The sequence below is a fragment of the Carettochelys insculpta genome, chromosome 7, assembly GCF_033958435.1.
Source record: "Carettochelys insculpta isolate YL-2023 chromosome 7, ASM3395843v1, whole genome shotgun sequence".
NCBI lineage: Eukaryota > Metazoa > Chordata > Testudines > Carettochelyidae > Carettochelys > Carettochelys insculpta.
In genome coordinates this window covers 33,352,260-33,380,193 of record NC_134143.1, presented here as the reverse complement: position 1 = coordinate 33,380,193, position 27,934 = coordinate 33,352,260, and the positions used below count along the sequence as shown (strand labels likewise).

The 27,934-nt window shown below is 45.5% G+C and overlaps 1 protein-coding gene across 9 annotated transcripts in view; it reads left to right on the top strand.

The window, feature by feature from the left end:
- The window catches only part of PALD1 (phosphatase domain containing paladin 1), a 200,005-nt gene that overhangs the window by 48,732 nt on the left and 123,339 nt on the right, over window positions 1-27,934 (top strand). For 3 of the 9 annotated variants that reach the window (XM_075000274.1, XM_075000273.1, XM_075000275.1), the window contains one exon: window positions 3,532-3,609. The exons of 2 other annotated variants lie outside the window; for them this stretch is intronic. Coding sequence is in view for 4 of the 7 variants with exons in the window: in XM_075000270.1 (XP_074856371.1) it covers window positions 18,971-18,981 (11 nt within the window). In the remaining 3 variants the exon portion in view is untranslated. Of the gene's footprint in view, window positions 1-3,531; window positions 3,610-18,798; window positions 18,982-27,934 lie in introns of all 9 variants that reach the window. 4 more of the 9 variants (XM_075000270.1, XM_075000269.1, XM_075000271.1 and 1 more) reach the window with 2 other exon arrangements.

Genomic DNA, 27,934 nt, shown 5'->3' with positions numbered 1-27,934 from the left:
ATGGGAGGAGAAGGAGGAGCGGCAGTGCCACTTCCTGCCCTGCCACTTGTCTCACCAGAGCCCGTGGGCCAGCTCTGGCTCCGGGTTGCCTGATCTGGGCTGCGAGGGTTGGGAATGGGAGCCCTGTGTCCTGGGGTCCAGACTGCGAGCCGGGACTTCTCCACCATTGCTGTAAATAAAGTGCATGAGGTGCTTTACTTGCTGGTTTCTGGCCCATTCGAGTAGTTAGAAAGGGGAGAGTCTGCCTTTCCACTCTATCACAAATAACCAATTGCCATAAGTAACAATTATAAGCAATGCTGACTACTCCCTTACGGGGACTGGTGGCTCCATTTACCAAGGGGTCTTGAAGACTTGCTATGTACATTTATTTATAGGAGAGTTTTAAAATACTGGTCAAAAATGCTTGTTAATTGCTGGACTATTCTTGGCTGTTTTCAGAGGCCATCCCATCCGTGAAATCAGATCTGTCTAAAAGTTCGGTACTTCCTGGGTTCTGTACACAATACATCTTAGGGAAGGTATGCCTGTGATTCTGACTGCGTGAGGCATAATTATGTTTTGTTATTCAGTTAGGTAGAAAAGTAATACTGTGTAAAACATATGGAGACTTATCATTGATGAATTTTTATCTTTAGACATAAGTATAGTTTCCATAGCCGCATCGCAAAGTTAGTGACCTCAGTAATGAATCAGGAACGTGTCCCTTTCTCAGCTCCACAAGTTGATTAATTTATTTCCTCTGGAACGGAGAAGCAAACTTGTAAAGGGACGCTCTCTAGCATGTATTTTAAAAAAAAGCTGGCTAGGAAAGTTTGAGTGCACTCTAGGATGTTCTAATGTATTTTAAATTTTTTTTTAAATAGTTAATTTACAGGCTTGTTAGTAAGGGGGTTTAATAGAGGTTGCACTTCCCTTATCTGGCATGTTGGGGACCTGACAGGCCCCGAACAAGATAAGTTGCCAGATAAGGGAAGGTGCAGGGCTGTGCTCAGGGACTGCTGCCCCCTGTTTGCTGTGGCACCAGCCCAGACACCCAGGAGCTGCCACAGGGCTCCAGCCAGCTCTGCACTCCATTGCCAAAGGGCAGGTGGGGGCTCCAGCTCCTGCTATGTGGGACCGCTGCTGCCGGGAGACTCTGGTTTCCGGCCCCATGGCAGCATCCCACCTTGGCATATGAGGGGCAAGTGGGGGCTCCTGCCCTTGGCCCCCTGGCAGCCTCATGGCCCCTGCTGCTGCGGGGCAAGTTGGGGGCTCAGGCTCCTGGCTCCGCTCTGCCATGGGGCAGGCAGGAGCTCCAATTCCCAGCCCCACAGAAGCCTCCTGGCCCTTGCTGTAAGGGGGAGGCAGGGACAACAGCTCCTCGCCCAGTTGCCAGAGGCCTCCAGGTCCTGGGCCTACAGCAGCCTTCTATCCCACTACTGCAGGGCAAGAGGGACTGAGGCAGGGGCTACGGATCCCAGCCCTGCTGAGGCTCCCACCCCCGCTGGCTACTCTCTCCTCTGGCCACATCTGTGGTCATGCCGGACGAGGGATGTTACTGGGGTGAGAGAATACCAGATTCGAGAGGTGCAACCTGCACTGAGGTTTGAGAAACTGGCTATACAGAGGAGCCGTGCTATCGAGTTCACAAAGTACATTAAAAAAGGGCTTTTGTTTCTGAATTTAAGCTCTAGTGATCTGTGTGCACTTTCTGTAGGCCCACCATTTCCAAGCAGAAATGTGATTTTTTTTTTTCACCCTCGTTGACGTTGTCCCTTTAAATCTTAGTTTGGGATCCTGCAGCTGAGATGGTACTCAGCTCTCTGCTGAATTGTTCTTGGTCTGAATTTTCAATTAGCTGGCACAAGCAAGTAGCATCAGACAAAGCCTTTGAGATGTGTGCCTAACACAGTCTGACCTTGGTATAACATTTTCCAACAGGGTGAAAGCTGTACTTGGCTGGCTGACTGGCTTGCGTGTGTGCACTGTGTCCTGTTTTGGGGCAATTAAATCGTGGCCTGTGTAAAGATTGATTTTGCTCTACTTCTATAGCTATGTCTGTGTGGTTTATCTGCTGTTAAGTCCAAGAAATCTGCATGGTGATGTAAAGTGTGGAATTTGATCCCCAAAAGCCATCGCAGGAGCTTGTTATATGCAGGGCTTCTGCTTTAAACTGATAATTAGAGTGAGACTGGTAGTCATGCTACCACAAGGCCTCTGCTTCTTCCAGCCAGAAAGGCTCAGAGCACTAGGAAGCAGCCTTGCTGTTGAGCTGTCTTTGGTTGGTATGTGTCTGCAGGGGCGGTTCTGCCTGGGTGCTAGATGGAGTAAGTGAGGAGATACAATATAAGACAGGAAATGGGTCAGATGTCAGAGATCCAATATCCTGATATTCAAGGCTGATTAAATCCTAATCTGTTGTTGTTTGTTTAACAGTTGTTCTGAAGTGCAAAACCTCATCCCCTTTGCCTCCTGTGATCTCTCTTCCTAATTGTATTTAAATTAGGAAATTGTGCTTGGCATCTGACTAGGAATGTGTAGTGGAAATACAGAAGAAATTCACCCACAGCCTATATTGGTCTCTCTTGGCGGAATCCTTCTTGCCTCTCACTGCATACATCCTGCTCACCATACTCACACATCAGTAGTCATAAGAAAACAAAAAAGCAGTCCAGTAGCACTTTAAAGACTAACAAAATAATTTATTAGGTGATGAGCTTTCGTGGGACAGACCCACTTCCTCTTGGATCTGAAGAAGTATGTCTGTTCCACAAAAGCTCATCACCTAATAAATTATTTTGTTAGTCTGGAAAGTGCTACTGGACGGCTTTTTTGTTTTCATAGTATATAGACTAGCACAGCTTTCTCTCTGTTACTTATCATTAGTCTTAGTTACTTGTGTGGGACTAGTCCCAGTTCAGAGGAGCAGGATTTCATTTTTACCTATAAACCTCGATGACAGTCAAAGGCACATTGAAATTAACCATTTGAAAACCACTTCATCTCTCACCTACCTGCCCAAATGGATAAGAAAAGCATCTTCTCCAGAATAGTACATGAACCTCCAGGACGTTAGGGATGGTCCTCGCATGGAAGACTGGATCACCTTCCCAGAGCATCAAAGACATAGGACCTTTCCTGTGAATGCTACGGAGGGATAGAGAATCTGCTTCTGAAGTTGAGAATTGTCCTACCCCCTGTGAAGGTGGGTTATGGAATTTTGGCTTTTCTAAGTGTGGAACCCAACCTGAGTTAGCAGACACGCAAATTAAGCTGCATCCAGCACTGCCAGCTTCAGTGCTAAAGCCATTCAGGTGGGTGGAAAAAAACAACTCTTGAATGATAAGGAAAAAAGGGGAAAAAAACCCCTCTGAAAGCATGAGGTATGGACAGTGCTTTATTTCTGGGATCTGCACTCCTGGTGAGTAAGCTACCAACCCTCATTTGGTCTGGTGTTTTTATTGCTGCCAGGAGAACTCTCCCTTGGCAATTAAGAGTGACTACGTGGCCCATGTCACAGCACTTCAGCAGTGTGTGTTTTTGTCTCAGGTGAAAAAGAGGCCAGTAGCCCTGCAGTTTGCTGTTTGCAGCAGGTATATTTGCTGTGACTCCCGGAGGAGCATTAAGGTAAGAAGTGAAAAAAGAGCATTTCAGTTGCCTTGGAACTCATGTATTTGGCAACTTTTGCATCCTTCTCTCCATGCTCTTGCAAGTTGTACTTTCTTTTCCTGGGTGAAATGATACTAAATATGGAACAAAGAAAGTTAGTTTGAATCCAGAGAGCTAAAAACTGAAAGAAATATGCTTAATTGTTTCCAAAATGCACAGATATAGCCCATTCTCAAGTGCGTCCCTCTTTGAAGCTCTCCTGAAATGGTGCAGTTAAATCATTAGGAGCTCTGGTAAGGCTGTATGAAGGGAAATTCACATGGTGCCTGCCTAAGGCATGATTAGGACCAGTTAGTGCCACAAATCCTTTGTTTTCATGGAATCATATTCATGCTTGTTATTTAATATTCAAATCTCTCCGAATAGGCTATCCACTGCAGGTCTTTTGCCATTTTTGTGTCCATTTTGCAGCATGGAGAATGAAACTTAGTGGAGTCTCATTACATCTTGTAGGTTTCAGGGTATATGTGATCCCCAATCTTTTCATGCCCAAGATCACTTTCTGAATTTAGGGGCAACCCAAGATCTCTATTGCCTCTTCCCCAAGGCCCCGGCAAGCCCCCTCTCCCCCCGCCACACACACACACATACACACTCACTCCATTTCTCGCTTTTCCCCACCCTCCCCACTTTTACCAGCCTGAGAGGTTTGGGAGGGGCATTGGGGTGCAGGAAGGAATAAGCATGTTGGCTCTGGGGGGCAGGGTCGGAGCTGGCATGCAGAAAGGAGTAAGGGTGTTGGCTCGGGGGGGTCAGAGCTGGGGGTGCAGGAGGGGCATGAGGTGCTGGTTGTGGGATGGGGCAGGCGGTTGTATCATACTAGTGGCTCCTGGTCAGTGGCACAGCGAGGCTGAGGCAGGCTCCCGGCTGGATGTAACCCTGGCTCTGGCCCCATGATACAGAGCTGTGTAGATAAAAGTATCTACCCACTGGTAGACATTGGTGTCTGCGGGACTGCTCCCTGGAGATGCTGCGTCCAAAGGAGAAGAGTGTGGTGCCATCACTACAAGGAGCCAGCTCCCTGCAGTGGCATCTACTTCTGCTCATGCAGCTGCGCCACCTCCACCCCTGTTGCCAGGGGAGTTGTATGTCTCCAGACAGGAGACACGGTTGGGGGCAGTGAAGTCGCACAGCTTGGAGGAGCTGCAGATGTTGGGCGCTGGCTCCTGGGAGTAGTGGCACCATGCTCTTCTCCTTGATTGCAGCATCCCCTGGGGGCAGAGCCCTGCAGGGCAGCTGCTACAGCTGTCTGTCTGCAGACAGACATTTGTATCTGCACAAGGCTCTATGACACTGCTCTGGAGGGGGGCAAACAAGCTCCTGTTGCACCAGGGGTGGAAGGCCTGGTTTCCCCACACTGCCCCCTCTCTCTTGGTACAGCTCCATCAGCTCCCAGCTGGCCAATGGGAACTGCCAGGGTGGTACTTGCAGGCAGGAGCAACAGGCCGAGACTCAGGTCTTCCCATCCCATCACTCCACAGCCATGGGGCCGCACTGGCCACTCCTGGGAATTAGACAGTGGGGTGGAGGGTGGCTGGGAGGGAAGAAGGACTGGTGCTGGAAGGAAGCCTGTGGAATTCTGATTGCAGTGAATTTGGAGACTCCCCAGGATCTACCGGGTGATCGCAGGGGATGGATTAGTGACCCCTGCTGTAAATATAACAGTTTTATTCACAAAGCCTTTGCTAGGACGTCGTTCCCAGAAATGATTCTGGTGACTTAGTAGCATGACCACCTTTGGTTTGAAACATCCGCTGTTTGCTAGTGTTTATGTGCTTTGTTGGAGGTATCGCACCTGGAACAGGAGAGCCAAATGTTAGCATCTGTTCACAAGAGTGCCTCTGACTGATGCGTGCTTGGATTGACATTGGCCTCTGCACGATTGCACGCGTCTCTTCCCTGGCCAGAAAGTGAGTGAACTCTGTTGAGAGAGGGCATGGGGCAAAAGAAGGGAAGAAGAGAGGTGGAAAGGGAGTGGTTTCTGCAGTCAAGGCTAGCCCTAGACCAAATGGTGCACCAAACGAGTGTCTCCTCTACCCCCTTGTCAAACTTTTAAATACCTTACAGCATCTTAACTCAAATGATTTCCTGGATCACCTGCCCCTAAATCCATCACTGGGTGCAGTGGAAGAATCCTCAAGGTACCGTTTGGATGAATTTTCCTATAGGGTAAAGAGTTGGGAAAGGATTTTACCACCAGAAGAATGCGTGTGTGAGAGCGAGAGAGACTGAGTGAACAGAAAGAACAAACATACTTATGTTGATTCCTCAAGCTCGCAAGGAGAAAGCCGGGCAAGTGTATGCTTCCTTTTAATTAGTGCAGTTCTAGCCAGATGCATCCTGCAGCTGCGGGGTCTTCCTCCTTTCCAGGTCTATATTTAGTCCTTTTGTTAAGTGTGTTTTTGACTTCTTGCCAGGTTCCGCACTCCAGTGGAATGTAAATTGGAGATGGATGAATAATTGTCATTCTGCGGGGAGGGAGGGTTGGAGAGAAGAGGGCAGGGAAGGAAACTAATGAGAAATGTAGAGCTGGCAGAGAATTATCTTCCTGTTGTTAGGGGCAAGAAAAAAGGTGCTGCTTTGGAGCGTTGAGGGTTTTTCTGTTTTGCCCACTGAAGAAAATGCTCAGTGTTGTTTGCCAGCTTCTTTAGCTTTTATGCTACTGCTTTCCCTGAAAAGGTGAAAGAGCATGTTGTAATTTAGATATCAGAGGAGTAGCCGTGTTAATCTGTATCTACAAAAACAACAAGAAGTCCTGTGGCACTTTATGAACTAACAGATATTTTGGAACGTAAGCTTCAGAGGGCAAACACTCACTTTGTCAGATGCATCTGACAAAGTGGGTCTTTGCCCACCAAAGCTTATGCTCCAAAATATCTGTTAGTCTAAAAGCTACCACAGGACTTCCTGTTGTCTTTTCAGTAATTCAGGGAATCCATTGCTTCATTCTTGGGGCAGATTGGCTCTTTCTTATACCATCTTATTGTTTCATGCCAAAGTAAATGTATTGAACTGTAGCACTGTTCTCAAATCAGAACTGACAGAGCCTGGTTTTTGGAGGCTTTAAGCACCTGCCACTCCCATAGACTTCCTCCGGGCTTGTAGTTGTCCAGCACCTGTGTAAATTGGGCCTGGTACTGTGCCATGGCTTCTTTGCAGAGCACTATAGCATGAGTGGGTGATTTGAACAGAGCACAGGTGGTCATTTACTTCTAGTCCATTTTACTTCTAGTAGAGGTGTTTATCACAGAAAATGGTGAAGCCTCGGGGGAGAGAATGAGAGTCTTCCACCCCAAGTGAATGTTAGCTCAAACTGAGCCAGTGGTTAATTTTCTCAACTGGACCTGGTTTTGGATTATGTGTTTGTCTGGCAGGCAGCATAGTGAAAGAAATATGCTTAGTGCCAAAGGAGAGTATTTCAAAGCAAAACCTATTGGGAAGCGAAGAAGTTGTAGCTCAGAAAGAGTCCTGACATCTGCTCACACAAAACCCAGAGACTGTCTCTTAATTGAAAAATCTGCTAGGACAGAGGGTGGATGATCTAAAATGAGGCAACGTCCAGGGAAAGTTGGGTACATTGTAACCTGAGTTAGAGGGGTACTTTCTATGGGAGCAAAGAAATCCTTGGAGCTATGGAGGTATCCATAAGCCAGATGTCCTTGTAATAACTTCTTAGTGTCTTTGTTTTTAAGAAAACCAGACAGTGGTATGCTAAAATCTCAGCAGAGCACTTTGATTCTTGGTTTTAAGTTCATACCCTGTGTTCCTTCTGTTTTTCACGAAACACAGACCATCAACACATTCTGGAGAATTTTCTTCCAGTTCTGTGACTGGAGAAGAAACAGTATAAGCGTGTTCAGATTTTGAGATGCCCCAGTATTACAGGAATCTATACTAATTGTACAACAAAACAGTAAGGTAATCCACCCTCTTGGGTTAGGTGAAAGAGTGTGGCTGTAGACATTATAAATTGTTAGAATAGCCAGAATAACGCATAGAAGATTTTGACTTTTCAGACAGACTTTGACATTTCCCCCCGTACAAACCTGAGAGGGCTATAGCTTTACCAGTTGTCATCTGTGAAGTTCTTTGACGTCCTTGGATGGAAGGCGTAATGGTTGTGCTGGATGCTCATTTAGGCTGAACACTTGACATCGACATAGTGTGGAGCAGAGGCATGGAAGGGTATGATGGAAGAGAGCTGACACTTGCTTCCCTGGCCTCAATTCAGACCTAGGGGTCTTGGGTTGTAGTGACTTTCCCTGTCCTGTACATGTCTTGTGAGCAATGTATGTTCCCATCACATTGTTCCCAGCTCCTGCCAGGAATTCTTTTAACTTATCTTGGAAGAAAGAAATGTTGTTCTGCTCCTCTCTGTATCACTGCACTTAGGGAAGTGAAAGTGATGGGGAAGACTTGCTCAGAGGCACTGCTGGCACTGCACAGCATTCCAGCAGGAGAGAAGTTTTATCGCCTGGACTTCTAGTCACTGGAAGGAGACAGTGTTGGCAAGGCCATTATTTTAATAGTGGTTTTTGTCTCTGTGTCTTTTCTGGTACATAAAGTGAAGAAATTCCAGTTTGTAGAGAAAAAGCAAAACAGGAAACCCAGCAGAACATTCAGTCTTGTATATTTCTACAATACATTTTCCTCTCCCTGCGCTCCCCACAAAATGATTTGCTTTTTCTGGATATAAATACTGAATTGTAGTATGTTTTCCCAACCTGACAAAAGTCTCTTCTCATGCAAATGTTTGTGTCTTTTGAATTTTTGATTACAAAAGCAAATATTTGGCACTCCAACAATACCCCCTTCTAGTGTGCTTTCTTTTTGAGCCCTTGCAAGCGGGTGCCTGTGGCTGGAAAATCCTACATGGTGTGGTGGTGTGTCTAACACTAACAACTTATCCTAGGGGATGTCTGTATTTACTGGGAGATTGACCCAGGGTCGATCTTCCAAGGTTCGATTTTTTTTTTTTTTTTTGCACACCTAGTGGGGATGTGCAAAATCAGACTATCAGGACTCAACAGTCGACCCCTGTACTCCTCATTATCGAGAGGAGTGAGGGAGGTTGATGCAAAGTTTCTCCCATTGACCTCCCTCTGTGGGGACGGCCAGATCAGTCAGCCCTAGGTACATCGATTCTGGCTATGCAATTGTCATCTAAGATTGACTTTCAGGTCTAGCATAGACCTGCCCTGTGAAATATGAATACCTAGTAAAGCAAAGCTGCTAACAGCTGGAGTCCGCTGTAAAGAAACAGGCCCGTTGAAAGGCACCACTTTTTCACACATTATACAGAAACACAGACATAAATAGTGAGGCTGTTTGAAACAGGTATTAGATAAAATAATAGAGTTTTATTAAAGACTAATTTGCTCAGAGGAAATGCATGCGTTGGTTTACTATATTTAACCTTTTTCCAAAATAACGGCAGCTGCCAGGGTGGGATTAAGGCAGTAGTTCTGCAGCCCTGCTTTGCCTTGTGCCGAGTTCTTGTCTCACGCTTGGACTGGTGGTGACAGAGGTCCCCTTCTGTTTGACGAAGGGAGGGGCAATGGTATGGATCCCCCAGTACTTACCCCGGTAGTGGAGAGTATCTGCTTGGAAGGTTCAGGCCTGCTGCACTCTCACCCCTCCCCCCCGCCACAGTGTGCTGTCTGGTGAGCCTCCCAGAGCAGTGGGTGTTAACTTCACTACCCATTGAGATGAATGCAGCAGTTCCTTCTCTCCGAAACTCTCACAGGTTGCCTGCAAATTGAGGCAGACATTGCTGCGTCACTTACGCTTGGGTCACGCTTTCATGGCCTTCTTTGCAGCCATGAATGCTGGAAACTCCTTTGGTGAAATCCTAAGTTTGATGCAGTCATTGATGCTAGAAGCAGGGGCTCTAGGCATGAGCCTGTAATGCTAAGCTGAGCTCAGCTTCGTATTAGTAGCTGCTGGGTAGGAGAGGTTCTGAGAGCAGTGAACTGGTGCAGAGCAGGTTGGTCTTTTTTTGTGATACGCTGGATTAGTTTGTGCTAAAATTCCTTAGTCACTTTAAATTTTACATGGCTTTCTGCTCTTGGAATTTTTCCTTTTGACATTCAAATTCATACAGAGTCAAGCTGGCAATGGAAACAGGAAGGCTAGTTAAGTGAAAGCCCTGTGCATTGCATTAAGTGTTTCTGAGAGACAGTTTGACTAAAAGACCTGCCGGGTGATCAGCTCTCTTGCTTCGAAACCAAAATAATGCTCCTGCATTGTGAGTTTAGAAAATCTTTGCCTATCCAGAGATGGCAAAAAGTTTTACTTTGATGTGTGCATCAAAATGTTCAGCCTAAAACTGCAGGGCATGTTTCCATTTTCAACCTCAGCTCTATCTGAATTTTACAAAATTCAGGGCCCGTTGTGGGAATTTCAAATGGCTCAAGTATTTTCTTTTGTAGGTTTTCCTCATAAATATCTAAGGTGGCGAGTACATTTTGGGAATGTCTACACTGCATTCTTGGCCCATGCCAGTTGGCATAGGTTCATCAGGCTTAGGGGCTTTTTAATTGTGGTTTAGATACTTGGGGTCAGGCTGCAAGCCTCGGCTCTGGGATACTACCTTGCAGGGTCTTAGAGACCAGGCTTCAGTTCAGCCTGAATGACAGCACCGCTTAGCCTGAGCCTCACGGGCCTGAGTCAGCTGGGATGGGCCAGCTGTGGGTTTCTAATTAAAGTATAGACATGTACTTAGAACATGTAGCAGAAGTGGCTTTTCATGGCTTTTGAAGTATTTCCTCCCCACTCTTCATAGTATTCCTTTTGTAATTTGAAAACACAGTCTCTGTCCTGACAGAGAGTGCGCGTCTGTTTGTGTTTGCATGCATTGGTAGAGCCCTGCAAATCTGCAGATAACTACGGACCATGTTTGTGAATCGGACGTGTGTTAGGGTTGCCTGCTTTCTCACTGGACGAAACTGAAGGTCCTTGCCCCCAACCCCCTCTCCAAGGTCACACCCCTAGTAACTCCAGCCCCTCCCTCCATCTCTTGCTTTCTCCCCCCCACACTTTCACTGGGCTGGGGCAGAAGATTCGGAAGCAGGAGAGGGCAAGGCCTCCAGGTCGGGGTGTAAGCTTCAGGGTGGTGCCAGAAATGAGGGTCCATGGTTTGGGGGGGACTCTAGGCTGGGAGAGAGGTCCTGGGTGTGGAAGGTGTCCAGGGTCTAGGCTCTGGGAGGGTGTTTGGGTGTCTGAGAGGCTCCTGACCTCAGGCAAGGGTTTGCAACGTGGGCTACAGCTGGGTAGCATTTACCTCAGATGGTTCCCAATCACAGGCACAGTGGGGCTAAGGCAGGCTACCTGGCTTTGTGCTGCTCCTGGAAGTGACTGGCGTGTCTGGCTCCTAGAAGGAGGAGTGAAGTGTCTTTGTGTCTTCTTCAATAAAAGAGTAATCACCAGGAGTTCCCCTGCCAATAGGAGGTGGCACTCAGTGTGGAAACAGATTGCAGCACTTCCCTGGACATCTTTGTACCTAGGGGTTATAGGGAGTCGGGACATGCTGGCTGCTTCCAGGGACTATGCAGAGCCAGGACAGGCAGGGAACCTGCCTCAGTCCTGCTGCACCACCAACGGGACTTTTAATACAGCAAAGTCACCAGGGTCCCATTTTGACTGGGCATTATGGTCTGTCCGACCTGATTAGGTTCTATGATGAGGCAACTACCCCTGTGGACATGGGGAACTCAGTGAACATGATATACCTTGACTTTAGCAAAGCTTTTTGATATAGTCCCCCACAATATTCTTGCCCATAAGTTAAGGAAGTATGGATTGGATACATGGACTTCAAGGTGGATAGAAAGCTGGGTAGAAGTCCGGGCCGAACTGGTTGCGATCAATGGCTTGATGTGTGGTTGGTTTCAAGTGGGGTGCCCCAATCTGAAAAGCTGCAAACATTTTTGTGTGGAATGCTTGTTTTTTGTCTTTCTTTGAGTTGAAATTGAAATCTGTGAAAATCTTTCACAATCAGCTCTTCTCCTAAGTGCAGAGATCCCTCCAGTCCTGGGCTTGCTGCGTTTGGGCAAAACTGTTGTCAGAGTGGCTTCATAACTGAGGCACGTTTTGAAAGAGTTTAAGACTTGCTCTGTTGTCAGCTACTCTGGAGTGAATGACTTTGGTTCATGTTACTATAGCACCTAGAGGCTGCAGGTGAGATCAGGCCATTGCGATGAACAGCACTGTAGAAACGCACAGTGGGCTGCCCCCAAAAGCTGACAATCTAAATACACAGGATGGACACTAGGTGTGAGGGGAGATAAAGGCTCAAGGAGGTGAAGTGGGTTCAAGGTCACACAGGAGATCAGTTTCAGATCCAAGAACTAAATCTACTGCCCTTGACTTTGGCCAGTGCTCTCTACACTAGATAATGGTGGCTCTCAAAGCAGAAGTCTGCTGTTGAAAGCAGGAGCCAGTGTGTGAGCTGTTAAGCAGGAGAATGTCTTGTTAGAAGGGTGAACTCACTTATATGACCTATTTAACTGCTTACAATCTCTTGTGGAGTGACATACAAATAATCAGAGAGGTAGCTGAGTTACTCTGTATCTTCAAAAACAACAAGAAGTCCTGTGGCACCTTACAGACTAACAGATATTTTGGAGCATAAGCTTTCATGGGGAAAGACCCGCTTTGTCACTGACGAAGCGGGTCTTTGCCCACGAAAGCTTATGCTCCAAAATATCTGCTAGTCTATAAGGTACCATAGGGCTGCTTGTTGTTATACAAATTATCATTTACCAAACATAAGAAATCTCAGGTCTCGTGGGATGCTTATAAGGCATGCTGTGTTTTTGGTACCTTGCGTTACTACTCTCCGACTCTTCTCTCAGAACTATGTAAAAAAATATTATATTAAACTAAGCCAGGTGGGAGAGTAATTGAATACTCTTGGTTAGAATGGGTCTGAGCTTGAGAGAAAGGAGATTGAGGACTGGGACTACTGCATTGCCCCATGTGACGTGGGAGCTCAGAGCATATATTAGCTGCATTTTTAGAAGTGGCTATCAATGGAACTCCTGAACGTCCCTAGGGAAGATGGAGGTCTTTGGGTGGGGTAGTCATATTTCCCATGGCTGCCTTAATGGTTCTGGCTTCTGGTGGGATCAGGTTACTGCCAAGGTGGACTGCTGGCCTGATCTATTATGGCGATCCATGTGGTTCTGTGGTAGGAATCTGGTTTATAAAATCAGAATATTATGGGGGGGGGGTCACTCACTGGAGTATAATATTTGTGGGAGTGGTACATAGAAAGCATCTGTTTGCTGTAATATTATACATGAGCCCCAGCTGTTGTTGAGTTCCTGATGCAAATTGTTGCAGAGTCCGAGTGTCTGATTTTAGTCACTTCACAGAAGGGAGAGGGAAGGCCCAGATGTACAATTAAAGTCTGGATCAAAACTTTCCCCAAATCTGGAAGTGTTTGTATGTAGGATTTGGAGTCCAATTCTAGTATGTACATATTAGTTATGAAAGAAGTAAGAAAATCTGTAGAAAATGCCAAGGTCGTCTGTCAAGTTCAAACTCCATATAGATAACAAAGCTGAGCCTATAAAAGGGGGAGACCTGTTTTATTTCTTCACTCTCTCTCTCTTTTAATGACCAACAACAGGAGTTTGTGCCTGTTTTGGGAGATTTTTCTTGGCAGCACAGATAACATAAACACTTTCCTATTATGGTCGTTTTCTCCAGAGTTGTTGTGGTGGCCCACACAAGATGCCACTGTCAGGGTGCATGGCCTTAGTAGTGACTAGAAAGTATTAGATCTTCCCTTATAAACTCTTCTCCCTCTGAATGTGGTTTTATATGTTCTGTATGCGTCTACATGCTTGTGTGATGGTGGGGAGCATTGAAATAATTTATGTTTCTTCCTTGACTTCCACTGTGTGTTCAGTAAGATTTTGAAATGTTCTTCAAATCCAGTCTTTTTTCGTGCAGTTAATTCTTGTTCGCTGGTGTGATTTATTGCTTCCCACCCCCCTCCTCTTCTTTGGAGGTTTGCAGTGAAATACCAGAATTTCTAGGGGGGAAATAGGGAGACATTTAGAAGCACAGAAGGGACCATTGTGATCATCTAGTTTGATCTGTGGCAAAACACAGGCCATAGAGCTTCCCAGAATTAATTCCTGTTTTAGAAAAGCATCAAAGATCTGCTCTAGTTCAGTCTTGATTTATAACAGTAACACCTTCAACTGTGCACATGCCAATGGAAGGCATTCATTGTCTGTTCCTCAGTGGAAGGGGGATCCTGGGAATGTTGCACAATTGTAGTCTGTTGAGTTGTGTTTGCTGCGTGAAAAGCTGCACAGAATCTGAATGAGACAAAATTTTGCAGAAAACAATTCTTCTGCTTAATTCCTCGACCATTTAAACCCAGCTGGTGCCTGCTACAAATTTTGAAAGCCTTTTCATATAATTTTTTCTCATGTTGTTTATGTGGTGAGAGGTGGAGGCCAACATAGTGAAGGCTCAAATTCTGCTTCCATTATAGCCCCATTATGTTGCTGTTTTTTGTTATCCAAGGGATTCTCAGACCAACTTGGGCATGGGGTTTAGCGTGCTTGGACTTTTCTCAGGGTTGACTTGTTTTGAAAGTATTAAGAAAATCAAGGCATTCATAAACTGTACAGGTGTGTGTGTCTCAGTTTCTTAGTCAGTGGTTTTAAGTGCAGAAATGATAACACTTCAGAAGATTTTGATATCAATAAAAGATTAATCACCAGGAGCCCATGTTTCTCAGAAATCCATTTTTTGTAACTAGCTTTAGTAATAAAGAGCAAGAAAGAAAAATAGGGGGAAGGGAAGAAACTGCCTCAGAAGCAAGAATAGTTTCTATCTAGGACATTTTGTGAAGTTTTCTCTAAAGTGTCAGCAGCTGGTTAAGGGCATCATGTTTCTCGGGGGGGGGGGGGGGGGGGCTTTGCTGTAAATATGCATAGATTTGAGGTTTGGCTTTTGTTTTTGTTTTTTCTTTGTTTCTTGAAATGTCACTGATCTATAGAGAGGGTTTGCTGCATTCAGCTGCTTTCCAGAGGTTTGGAGTATTTCTAAACTTGCACTTGTTTGACAAAACTTCTCTCCTTCATGGGTGCTTAAACTCTCCTCTCCTGCTCAAATGAATAACAAAGTTTTGTGTGGGCAGTTGTAGACTTAACCTTTGTTTGCAATGTGCATTTGCCACATTGGACCTAGGATATTGGAGATTAAAGGCAGGTGAGGTGTAATATCTTTTAGTGGGTCAACTTTTGTTGCTGAGTGAGATGCTTTCAGGCTATCTAGAGCTCTTCTTCAGGTCTGGATATTCAGATAGTATGTCCACACTAGAAAAAAACACAAGTACCTACCAAGTTTTGTTGACAGAATTTACACAGATGCCCAGAAGTCAACAAAGCAAAAATTGCCAGAGGGTGTTTACACTCTCTTCCTTTGTTGACGGATCTTGTTCATATCAGGGGCACCATCATTGACAGTGTGGGAAATGTGCTGTGGGTAGGGAGAACTGATCTCTGTCCATTAGCTGGAAAAGTGGTGGAACCTCCACCCCTGGAGGTTTTTAAGTCCCTACTTGACAAAGTCCTGGCTGGGACGACTTAGTTGGGGCTGATCCTGCTTTGGCAGGGGGCTGAACTTGATGACCTCCTGAGGTTCCTTCCAGCCCTAGTATTCTGTGATCCATGGCAGTCCCAGGCAGTTTATCATCCCAAGCTTACATTATGAAGCAATGCCGCTAGCCGTTGCTCATTTCTCAGACCAGAAGCAGTGCTCCGCCATCTGCAGGTGTGCTCAATACCGGCAACAAACTTGAAGTGGTTCTCACTATGTCCCACAGCTATGTGCCCTCCAAGAGACTGTCATGTTCCCTGCTGATTTGGTTATTCTTATAGCTGTGCAAATACCGGGGGTTACATGTGTCCTTGCTTGCAACATTTTCGACTGTACCGACGCCTACGCAGCTCTGCACGCTTTTGTCAGAGATGGTAGATAGCGAGGAGGACCCTAGAGGTTCATGGAATTTTAAAAAATTGGGCTAGAGGTGATGTTGGAAGGCTGGAAACAGTTACACGCTAGGAAGTTGATCCTTTGCTCCCAGGCATCCCTGCATAATTCATTTCAGACCCACCGTGCATTGCTAAAATTTCCCAAGACTGTGCTCAAGACAGTGGCATGTCACACTGTTGGAGACTGCAATACACTGCATTGTCCATAAGTGCAAGCACTACTGGTGAGCGGGCACAGTGTCGGTGCAAGGAGACAAGGATATACGTGTGCAAGCAGTTTACTAATTATGACAGTCTAATGCTGGCATAACTTGTGATGACTTAAGTTAGTAGTATAGGAGTGTCCTGAGAGTCAGTAGCTAGGTTAATAGCGGAATTGTTCTATCAGTGTAACTTTGTCTATACTGGCAGTGAAGTTGGCTTAATTGGATTGCTCAGGGAACCTAACTTTTTAAAGTAGACCTGTCCAGAGTACTTTTCCCAGACCTGAAGAAGAGGTCTGTGAAGTACAAAACTGCTTTTTCACCAACAGAAGTTGGTCCAATAAAAGGCTTTCCTCTTATCTTTCCCAGAGGCTGTTTTAGGTCAGTTTTTGGGGGCGGGTTCATGGACATATGTGGGTATTTTTCTCAATGAACAAAAATTCCAGTAACCTGACCTCAAAAGAGAGAGAACATTTTCTGGGGAATGGAGGAGATTGTAAAAGGTTTTGAGACCTGGGTTACTGTGCACTTTCATAAGGCATGATACCTTATGTGAGTGTAGCTGTGTGGCTGAGCTCCAGGTCTGCTGTATATTGGTGAAATGTTTCAGAAACAAGAAAACAAAGAAAACTTGCTCAGGGTGAAACAAACAAAAAGTAATTTTATCACATTTAATGTAAGACCCATCAGAACTCATCCCTCAGTCCTCCTTTTTCTTTCAAAATTTCTTTTTAACACTTCTCTGAAGGAAGGTGAGGTTTTTGTGGTCTGGAGCTTGTCTTGCTTTAAGAAATGATTTCTTCTTACCACAAAGAGCTCAAGTTCTCTTGACGTATATACGTCCTTCTTTGTGGTCAGGAATTAGAAAAACATCTTAACATCTCAACTCACGTTAGCATTGTCGTAACAGAAAGCTGTACACCTTATGTAAAGCATCATGTGCCTCCAAACAGATTTGTTCTTAAATAGTTTATCTGCAGTAAAAAGAAATACATTCTCTTGTAGCTGCTTGTATGATTTTTTTTTCTTTTGAAGTCAGGGTGTTAAATACAACAGGAAAGAGTGACATTTGAAACTAGAATTTGGAGCAGGATAGTGGACATCAGAAGTCCAGTGGTTTGTTCCGTTCTCTACCACTAAATTGTGATCTGCCCGTAGGCAGGTAACTTCAGCTGTTTGCTTCAGTTTGCCCATTTGCAACCCCATGAGGTAGTTTATTCCTTGACGTTTGTAAAGAGCTTAGAGATCCCCTGGTCAAAGGTGCTGTTTACACCAAATGAGTATTACGTACTTCTGGGTCTAAAAACTTGCCGAACTTCCCTTTAAGTCCAAGATGTAAAGTACCAGTATGGATTTTCTGGTCTGATCTCTTCTACAGTGCCAATGCAATTAGTCAAAACTGTAACTTTGTTCATTTTTTTCTGTATTGATGGGTGTGAGTCCTCTAGAACTTGTATCACTTCCTCTACCGGAGCCTGGCTCATACTTTCTTCTCTCTTACATGCTGAGATCTCCATTTACAACAACTTTTTTGGTTGGATTGACAAAATCTGGGCATGGCCCCCTCCAGTGTCTGTCGATGTGTTGTTCTTAAGGGGTCAAGTGATGCAAGATGATCATAGTGGTGCCAATTCTAGGGAGGATCCTTGTGCTTATCTGTTTGCTTTTGTTCAGATTTTAAGCTGGCCTTTAGAAATAGGACAAATAGCGTTTCATAAAAACACTAAGCTTGTGCAGTGAGAGAGCTCTGAACTTGATGGCATTCTTTGTGCTGCTGATTTTTGCGGTAGTGTGAGGGGACGTCTTTGCCACAAACCGAAGGGGGAACCTTTGGCCAGAACAGAGCTTGGGGAAAGGAAGGAGGTAGTTTCTGCCATATCTTGTTTTAAAGTGGTTGAATTACGTAGATGCTTTAATAGAGGGAAATCCCCAATGATATTGATAGTCTAATAGCAAGCTGCTGGGTGCATGACTGCGAACATCTGTCTTGTCTGGGTTCTGCTGCTTGGAAGGAAGCCAGCTATGTGGAGCAGCTGGAACTTGTCATCAGCAGTGCTTTTTCTTTATTGACTTGAGTGAGAGAGCTACAGATGAGTAAAAGGAAGCACTGCCATTCCACTAAACCTTCGTCTTGCTCAGTAGTTACAACAGCTTCATTCCCCAGCAAGTCACTTAGTAATTGCTTCACTATTCTGTTCAGAGCAGCATTTCATGGTAAATTCTTATGATGCCTAGGCCTCATTTCAGGGAATCCCAGCTATTGTTGCAGATTGTTTCTTGTTTTGTTTTGTAGCCTCTTAAGAGCAGATCCTGCGCCTTCTAAAGTCTGTGACATTGAGGCCGTGTCTACACTAGCCCCAAACTTCGAAATGGCCACGCAAATGGCCATTTCGAAGTTTACTAATGAAGTGCTGAAATGCATATCCAGCGCGTCATTAGCGTGCGGGCGGCCGCAGCACTTCGAAATTGATGCGGCTTGCTGCCGCGCGGCTCGTCCCAACGGGGCGCCTTTTCGAAAGGACCCCGCCTACTTCGAAGCCATCTGCTCATGGGAATAAGGGGACTTCAAAGTAGGTGGGGTCCTTTCAAAAAGGAGCCCCGTCGGGACGAGCCGTGCGGCGGTGAGCCGTGTGAATTTCGAAGTGCCGCGGCCGCCCGCACGCTACTGAAGCGCTGGATGTGCATTTCAGCGCTTTATTAGTAAACTTCGAAATGGCCATTTGCGTGGCCATTTCGAAGTTTGGGCTAGTGTAGACGTAGCCTGATTGAGTGGCACAGGAGCAGGTCATGGAAGTTTCCTTTCTTGTTTCAGGGCTTAGATCTGACTGTGTTTAATTGCAGTGTTGCTTGTTTGCTTTTTTAAAATCTTGGTACTTTATACGGAAACATCATTAGATAACTATTTATTTATTTATTTCTTGTAGAGTGCCTAAGTGGTATTTTACAAACAGTGGAAGGCTGGATGCACCTCAACAGCAGTGTTGGAAACAATCCGTGAAAACAATTGCTGCAACTGAGCCTGTGTTTAAAGGCGCCTGAGATGCCGGCACATGGCTGCTATATTTTCAGTACACACAACTCTCCCAGTGATTAGCAATGATGGGAAGGTAAAAGGCAATGCTACTATTTTACCAATCTCTAATTAAACTTTTGTGCATTTTCTTTAATCTGTCAAGATTGCCTTTGGGACAAGTACAGGGGAAGAAAATGTGCATGGCTGGCGGCACTGAGTCAGATTAATGGAGGCTGCCTGAACTGACTTCAACGTATTGGAGTATATGCACTACTTGCCTACAGGCTGCCAGTATGTCTGCAAAGCAGCCACAAGGCTGTTGCACTCATGATGTTGACAAAAGTGTAACCAATACAAACTTTCCTCCTCCCCACCCTCCTTTAAGAGATCAATGCCATGTGAATGTCAGCTAAGTTCTTGTTCTCTCCCCACTCCTCACACGAAGGTTGAGTTGCTCTGCTATGGCACTTTCTGCTCCAGCATGATTTTAGTTAGCCAGCTGTACACTTACTGTGGGCGTGGCCAAGTTTCCCCTGGTCCCATGAAGTTAGTTTACAGCCACCAGTCCTGGCCCTCTGTGTCCTGTGCTGCTGTTTAGCTCTAATTTATCCCTAAATGTCTTCTAAGAGCCCAGTGAGCAGTGGAAGTCTTGGTAATGTGCTAGACAATACTAACCTCTCATGGCTCGTCAAACTCTTTGGCTTGGCGCTGGTCGGGACCTGAGGGTGCTGGACTAGAGAGGTTCAACCTATATTCCAAATGTATTCTAGAGCAGGGAGAATTGACATTTCCTGGACAGAATGGAAAAATTCCTGAGGCAAACAGTTGCACAACGTCTGCCCAAGTATCAAGGATTCCCAAAGAGGCTAGAATTATTCATGAAGTAGTTACCAATAAATATACCATCTGATATTTAAGTACCAAATCCATGTAAACAGCAGCCCAGACCAATTTAGATTACTTGAACTGCAGTATGCAGAGTATTGACAGTGGGTTTTTTTTGCATAATACCTAGTCATGAGCATCTACAAAGTCACAAATGCCAGGTGTAACTGGGGCAGCTGTTGGCCCAATCTGTTAGCAGGTGTTGAAATGCTCCAGGGAAGAGTTTATTGATTCCTGCTGGATTATTGTGGTAGGCTGGGCTTTTAAATGCCACCCTGAATGTAAGTGAGATCGGAATGGTTATAGAATAGAAGAACTTCAGGGGTTGAGATAGCAGTTTGTAGGGAAGCCTTATGAACGGCCAAACTTGAGCTAAGGTTATTGTTTTTCTTGCTTGAGTTTGCAATAAAGGAAAATGCCAGGGAGGAGCATAGTTAGGTGAATTGCATTTGGTGTGGATGCGCTCGCTCATTCTCTCTCTCTCTCTCTCTCTCTCTTGCTCACACACACACGCGTGCGCGCGCGCCCCCCTTGGGAGCATCACCTGCTTATGCCTCAGTTGACTTATCCATCTCTATTCCAGGCAGAACATAGGGCTTCTACCACTGATTCCCATTTTTGACTTTCTCTTGTTGCAGTCTTATCCTCTTGATGCCATTATGATAACTTTTAGTTCTGCTTCTGTTGTGCATTTCCACAGAGCCCTCAATCTGCTTTATTACTCTTGGCCAGAGAATTCCGTTCTATACCTGCGCAGTTATGTTGTTTTGGGTCTTTCTGCCATGAATGTCCAACCCATTTTCATTCTCTAATTTCCAGTCCTATCAATTTGTTTTGTTCTCTTCCAGAGTTCCTCATTTGGCCCCTTCCCACCTCCAGCAGTTATCTGATATAAGGAATTTCTATCAGGCAGTTGTTTATGAAAATGTGGGAGTTTAGATAGTGAGGTTTTAGCAAGTCTCCAAGTTTCATATAAAAAAATTGATGTTTATAGTGGTGTTCAATATTCAAGGTTTAGTTTAAAGGACAAAATTTGTTTCTTTAGGTTGGCTTTAGAGTTCAGAAAGCAAGTCTGGCTTCAGTGCTTTTGTCTCTTCCTCCTGTATGTACAGTGCTGCTGAGGGACCTCTCTTGTGTCAGTCATAGGCAGTACTGTTTGTGTTTCTTTTGTGTTGGTTCTCATGGTTTTAGTTTCCTCAGTCAGCCTTGATTTTCAACCCTACTAATTGTGGATAGGTTTGAATGTCTCTCTGAGTATGGGATAGCCAGCTGATGTCATCTGCTAAGTCAAGGTCTTCAAGCTTCTGTGTGAAAGTCCATTGTATGCACTTTGAATGTTCTGTGGCTTTTCTCATTACTCAGTCTGCTATCGGTTAAACGATTATTGGTGACCATAAGACATCCTTATCTGACGTGAATAGTAACCTGGAATGGTTTAGTTTGCTGATTCATATATTACTTGACATGTTATAATTTCAGAAAAGCTCTGTATGATTATGTATTTCTTTGATAAACTATTCAATTCACCATATCAAAGAGGTTTTGGAAATCTATAAAATTCATAGAAAGCTGTGACTGCCATTCAATCAACTGTTCTTCGATATGTAAAGTTATTTGATTTACTCTAGGGCTGTCAAGCAATTTAAAAAAATAATTGTGATTAATTGTACTGTTAAACATTTAAAAAAAATTAGACTTTTGGAACATTAGTGCTGACTATACAGAACAGCACTGGTAATGTTTGGGGCCCTGCTTCCAAACAGAGTCCAGTGCAATTGTCTCTCCCCAGATAGTGGGGTGGCCCAGGCTGGCTTAAATTCCACCTCCCTTGGAGAGGGAAGATTGGGTGGGAGAGACATAGGCGTTTTTCCTCCCAGCCCCCAGTTCTTATTTTTTTCTCATTTGGAGACACACTGAGTCCCCACAGTCCCCACCTGTCCCAGATGCTGGGCCAGGATAGTGCCTCCTGCTAATTTCGCCCTCTGGGGGCTGCAGGAGTTATGCGTGGTGCCTTTAACAGAGGGGAGGACAAACAGGCAGATTGGGTGTCTCTGGCTGGCTGTTGAACTGTGGGAAGCAGCAGCAGTGCAGGGGCCTGGTTCTTGTCCTGGTGCTGCAGCCTGAGCCTTGTAGATGTACGGCTAGAGGCAGCCTAAGGAAGCAAATCTGGCCCAGGAGCGCAAGGTGCTGCACCTCCCTGCATGCTAGGTGATCTCCTCCAGCCTGCTGCTGAGGCGCAGGGGACATGGAGAGTGGCAGGTGTGGGACTCACTGGCTGCTCAGCTGCCAGAGCTGAGGTGCCTGGGGAGATGACCAAAGCCCCCTGCCAAGTTGAGCTGCCCACCGTGGTGGGGAAGGGAGGGGTGTTCGGCTGGGTTCAGGCAGGTTTGGGGAAAGAAGCACTGAGCTGAAGGAAGGGCTGGCCACAGTGGGTGGCTGCTACACTCCGTGCACCCAAACGTGTGGGGTCAGTACCCCGTGGGGGTACAGGGTATGTAGTCTCCAAGGGGTGCTCCCCCAGCAGTGCCAGGAGGGTCCCTCGATGGGCACTAGGGGTGGGTGCCTGGGCTTTGGGTGCAGCTTGGATGCTGGCTCAAGGAGAACTTGTCTTCTCCTCTGAAGCAGGCACCCTGGGGGAGAAATCACAGGCATTGCTTTTCATTTCAAGCATTTGACTGTGGGAAATTAAGCATCCAACCTGTCTTTCCAGTAAGGCTCTGTATACGGTAGGGCTGTGAATTAACACACCTTAACGCACATTAACTTTTTTAATACATTGATAATGCCCTGCTTTAATTGGAAGCATTAATGCATGTTAATTGACAGTGCTAATCTATACATGATATCTCCTCTCTGAGCCCTGCCTGTTCTTGTCGTAACCGCTCTCTGTAGTCTTTCTGGAATGATGCCTGTAAATATCTTAGTTGATTGGGATAGAGAGCAATTGAATACCCTTTAGGTTTTGAATTGACTCATATCACCTTTCACAACAGGTTCCCTGTGTGTGTCCCTCTTCCCACTTGTTTTGTACTTATTCTCCTTCCCTTCCCTTTTGTTAGACACCCATCAATGCGTCTACTGTGCTCTTCAAGTCGACCTTAAAAACTTTCCTTGGGATCGTATCTGGACTGATGCTTTTTAATTTTTCATCATGCTTATACCAGGGGAGCCGGAGAGTGTTTGTTGCATTTAACTTCTGCTGTCTGGAGTATGAATGAGACTCTCTACCCATGACATCTTAGTTACTCTCAGAAGTGAAAGTCGCATTGACTGAAGTATTATGCATGAAAATAAATGGCTAAATGGAGCGAGGAGGTAGAATGCAAGCTAAGCTCTAGTGAAATGAAATCAGATGGAGGCTTAAATGTCAAAATTGTAAAGCAAAATGGCCTTCTGATAGGTTCTCTTGGCAGAATAGAGTTTAAAGTTCATATTTTCCCTCACCAGCTGTCTCTGTAGACTAAGGGTACACCTATACTAGGATATTAGGTTGATTTTCTTAAGGTTGATTTTTAGCACCTGATTTTGTAAAGTCAAAGGTGCTTGTTCACACTGGCACATGAAGTGAATGGGTTGTGGCTTAGGGTTGGCAGCTTAGACTTTGTCAGCAATGCACTGTAGGACAAAAAAGTGCTGCGGGTGATTCTGGGTGTGTGGCATCAGCCTCCCATAGTGCACTTCTCTTCTTCCCCTCCCTTTAGAAAGCGACAGCAAAAAGTGTTTCCGCATCCTGTTTACACTGGGTTTCCATGCAGAACCCATTGCAAGGCTAGCATGGAACCCTTCCAGCTTCAAACTTTGTGCCAAGTACGATGAGCACCTCGCGCATTGTGCTGCATTACGCGTAGAACCTAAGCAGCTGCGAGAACAGCGAAAGCTCCAAGGAGAACACAGACATACACAGATGTGAAGCGCTAGAGAGGAGGAACGAGGAGACGGTGGCTGCACTCTGTGCTTTGTACACATTAGAGCACCGGTTCTGGTGCCATGAAGTAAGCTCAGACTGGTGGGTCTGCGTTATTCTGCGGGTATGGTCCATTCCTTATCATGGTGAGGTGGCTTGTGTGTCTCAATGACCTGGAGACCTATGCCAGCGGGAGCTACAGCTCCTGGAAGGGTCACCCAAGCTGGACAGGTCGAAGGGTAGAGACCAGATAAATTTGGATCACCTCTTCTGGTGGTACAAGGGGTTGGCTGAGGGTTAACAACACTATCCATAAACCCCAAAAGTTACAGAAACATCTACAAAGAAACTGACAACTACACAAGTTTAAGGAGGAACTGGCAATCCACACAGATTGGGTATGAAGCATGGTAGGGAAAGCAGAAAGGAGGCTGCCCCACAGATGACCCTTCTCTCACCCAGGCTACCCCTCAATTTGGTACATGGAATGTTTGGCCCATGTATCAAGCGGGGAAGACAGCACAAATTGCAGCACAGATGAAACCATGCAAGCTTGTCGTTTAGGGCTTTTTTGAGACAAGATGGACACAGTTATGCCTGGCAATAGGTGAAACACTCATCTATCTACTCAGGATATGAAGAGGGTGCATCACACACAGAAGGCATGGGCATGATGTTCCCAAGAGAGGCATTTGGTGCTTTAATGGAGTGGATAGTAGTATCACCACACATCATCACAGCCAGATTCCACACCAAGGTGCATAAGGTACTAAATGTGCAGTGGTATGCACCAACCAACAAAGCAGCTTGAGGGATGTAGAAACTACAAAGTGTTGTGAACCAGAAAGCAAAGAAGGATATCTTGATTTTGATGGGCATCTTCAGTATGAAAATTGGAAGCATAAATCTAGGCAGAGAATAGACCATAGGAAAAGAAGGCCTAGGCAACACAAATGAAAATGGAGAGTGCTTCAGTGACTTTTGTTTCTTCAATGGATTAAGTTATGCTGCCTTCTCCACTCACCACGATGGCCAAACAGGAAATGAAATTTAAACTTTCCCTGGGCTGTTTCCTGCACCCTTGGAGAGCAGCGGAGCTGAAAGCGATGGCAAGAGTAGTCATGTTGGGGCACTGTGGGACAACTTCAGGAAGCCAAGAACATCACATTTCACAATGCACCATCTGCACTACCCTAATCAGGAAAGCGAAAGTACAGTTGGAACTGCAGCTAGCAAGGGATGTGAAGGATCAAAAGAAGGGTTTTTACAGACATGTTAACAATAAGAGGGTGATCAGGGAAGGTGTGGGGCTGTTACTGGATGAGGGAGGTAACGTGGTGACAAATGATGTGTGAAGAGCTGAAGTACTTAATGCTTTTTTTGTCTCTGTCTTCGTGGACAAAGTCAGCTCCCAGATTACTGCATTAGGGAACGCAGTATGGTAAGCACCTGGGCAGCCCATGGAGGGGAAAGAAGAGGTTAAGGGCTATTTAGAGAAGCTAGATATATACAAATCCATGGGTCCAGATTTAATGCATCCAGCAGTACTGAGGGAATTGTCAAATGTCATTGGAGAGCCTTTGGCTATTATCTTTGAAAACTCATGAAGATCAGGAGAGGTCCCAGATGACTGGAAAGAGGCAAATATAGCACCCATCTCTAAAAAAGGAAAGAAAGACAATCTAGGGAACAATAGACTGGTCAGCTTTATCTCAGTCCCTGGAAAAGTCATGGAGGGGGTCCTCAAGGAATCTGTTTTGAAGAATTTGAAAGAGGGGAAAGTGATCAGGAATAGTCAACATGGATACACCAAAGGCAAATAAGGCCTGACCAATCTGATGAAGTTCAACAAGGATAAGTGCAGAGTCCCGCACTTGGCACAGAAGAATCCCAAGCACTGTTACAGGCTGAGGGCCCACTGGCTGAATAGCAGTGCAGCAGAAAAGGACTTGGGGATTACAGTGGATAAGGGGCTGGATATGAGTTAACAAGTGTGCCCTTGAATCCAAGAAGGCTTCAATGGTAATGGGTATGCTAATGGATATGGGGGTGCATTAGCAGGAGGTTTCCAGAAAATCTAGAGAAGTTGTTATTCACCTCTGTTTGGTACTGGTGAGGCCGCATGTGGAGTATTGAGTCCAGTTTGGTAACCCCCCCCCCCACCATAGAAAGGATGTGGATGCATTGAAGCAGGGTCAGCAGAGGGCAGTGGAAAAGATTAGGGGGCTGGAGCACATGACCTACAAGGAGAGGCTGAGGAAGCTGGGCTTATTTAGTTTGCAGAAAGGAAGAGTGAGGGCCAATTCGATAGCAGTCTTCAACTTCCTGAAGGGGGGCTCTAAAGAAGATGGAGAGGGGCTGTTTTCAGTAGTGACTGAGGGTAGAACGAGGAGTAGTGGCCTAAAGTTGCAGAGTGGGAGGTGTAGACTGTGAAACACTGGAATGTGTTACCTAGAGAGGTGGTGGAATCTCTGTCTCTAGCGGTTTTTAAGTCTTGGCTTGACAAAGTGCTGGCTGGGGTGATTTAGTTACGGTAGATCCTGCTTTAGGCATGGGACTGGACTCGATGACCCCCTGAGGTCCCTTCCACCCGTAAGCTTTTATGGTTCTGTGATTCTGTGAAAGTCAACCGTGCAAGGTCAATTTTGGTGTTACTCCTTGTGAAAAGCAGGAATACTAAAGTCAGCCTCAGGAGCCCTTAAAGTTGGCAGAACTGACCCTGTAGTGTGGACTGATTGCTTAGAAAATCCACCTAAGTCAGCTACATTCATTGTAATCTCCTAGTGTAGGCCATATGTCAGGGAGTTCTCTCCAGTTATTTCTAGCTAGGAGCGTTCATAGCAATGTGAGTAAGGAATTTTGTCTGGAGGAGTAAATGAAAACCTCAGAAATGGGCTGATTTGACCTGAAATGTACCTCCTTTCCCCCCTCATAGTTCCCATAATTTTACCAGAGTCAGGTGGGGTGCAGTCTGTCTGCTTGAATATAGCCAGATGGCAGCCGTGTAGGACTGGGCTTCACACTACTGCAAAGTCGTAAGAGGGAAAAATAAAGACATCCAGTCTTTCTGTAGTCAGTGCGTATCTTCAAAAGGAATAGTCTAGCTGTGTGGTCTGGGAGTCAGTGACAGCCAGCAGGGAGTGACCGAAGCACTTACCCCTGCTCCTTCCACTCTAGTTCCTCTGCTGGAATATAGTCAGACCTTTTTCTCAACACTTCCCTTGGATACAGTACAGCTCTCACTGCAGCTTCCTAATATCTTTGGAATTCATCTGAGAGGTCAGTATCTCTTTGTAGGAAAAACTGTTTTCACTTTTCTCTTGCATATTAATTCCTAGCTTCCATCACCATTAGTTCAGTCTCATGCTCTTTATTTAGTTATCACCGGAAATACACTTGTGTGTTTGTCTGATGAGTTACTCCCACCTGGCAGCAAAAAGTAATTAAAGCTAGCAGGGTAGTAGATGCCTAGATTCTGTATACTCCTGGTGCTTGCCAAGCCAGTGGCATCTATGTTCTGTCTCTCTCACTAGAGTCCTTTAGGGAGAGCAGTGTGTTACCAGTTTCAGAGATCCTGCCAAGAACATGTTGAATCTGAAGAATTCATGGGAAATCGTGGGAATTCGTGAGTTGTGTGTGGCAGGGTGCTGTCATCTAGGTGCAAGAACATAGTCTTCAGCTCAAGTAGAGATAAAGTCATCTTCTCCCCAGAAACCAAAGGCTCCATCAATAGCTCACATGCCTCCATAGTGCCTCTCCTTCCAAACTCAAGCCTCTTCATTTCTTCATGTTTGTCAGCTGGTGTCTGTGCAAAGAGAGAGTTTAAAAAAGAGCAAGATAAATTCATGGAGGACAGGTCCATCAATGGCTGTTAGCCAGGATGTGCATGGGTGGTGTTCCTAGTCTCTGTTTGCCAGACGCTGGAAATGGACAACAGCAAATTGATCACTTGATGGTTACCTGTTCTGTTCATTCCCTCTGGGGCACCTGGCATTGGCCATGGTCAGAAGACAGGATACTGGGCTTGATCGACCTATGGTTTGACGCTCCTATGTTCTTAGAGCAAGTTCAGTTTAGGAATTTACATCTTGTTGTATTACGGGTTTAGAATTGTCATAGAAGGGAGGCTGACAAGCCTCTACTCTCAACCAGCAAATGTGGTTAACTGATATGTATAACGTGGCTGACATGGGGGCTAATGAGATATTCAAACATATCGTCCCCTCCCTGAACTCAGTCAGTGCCATCCTTCCTTCCC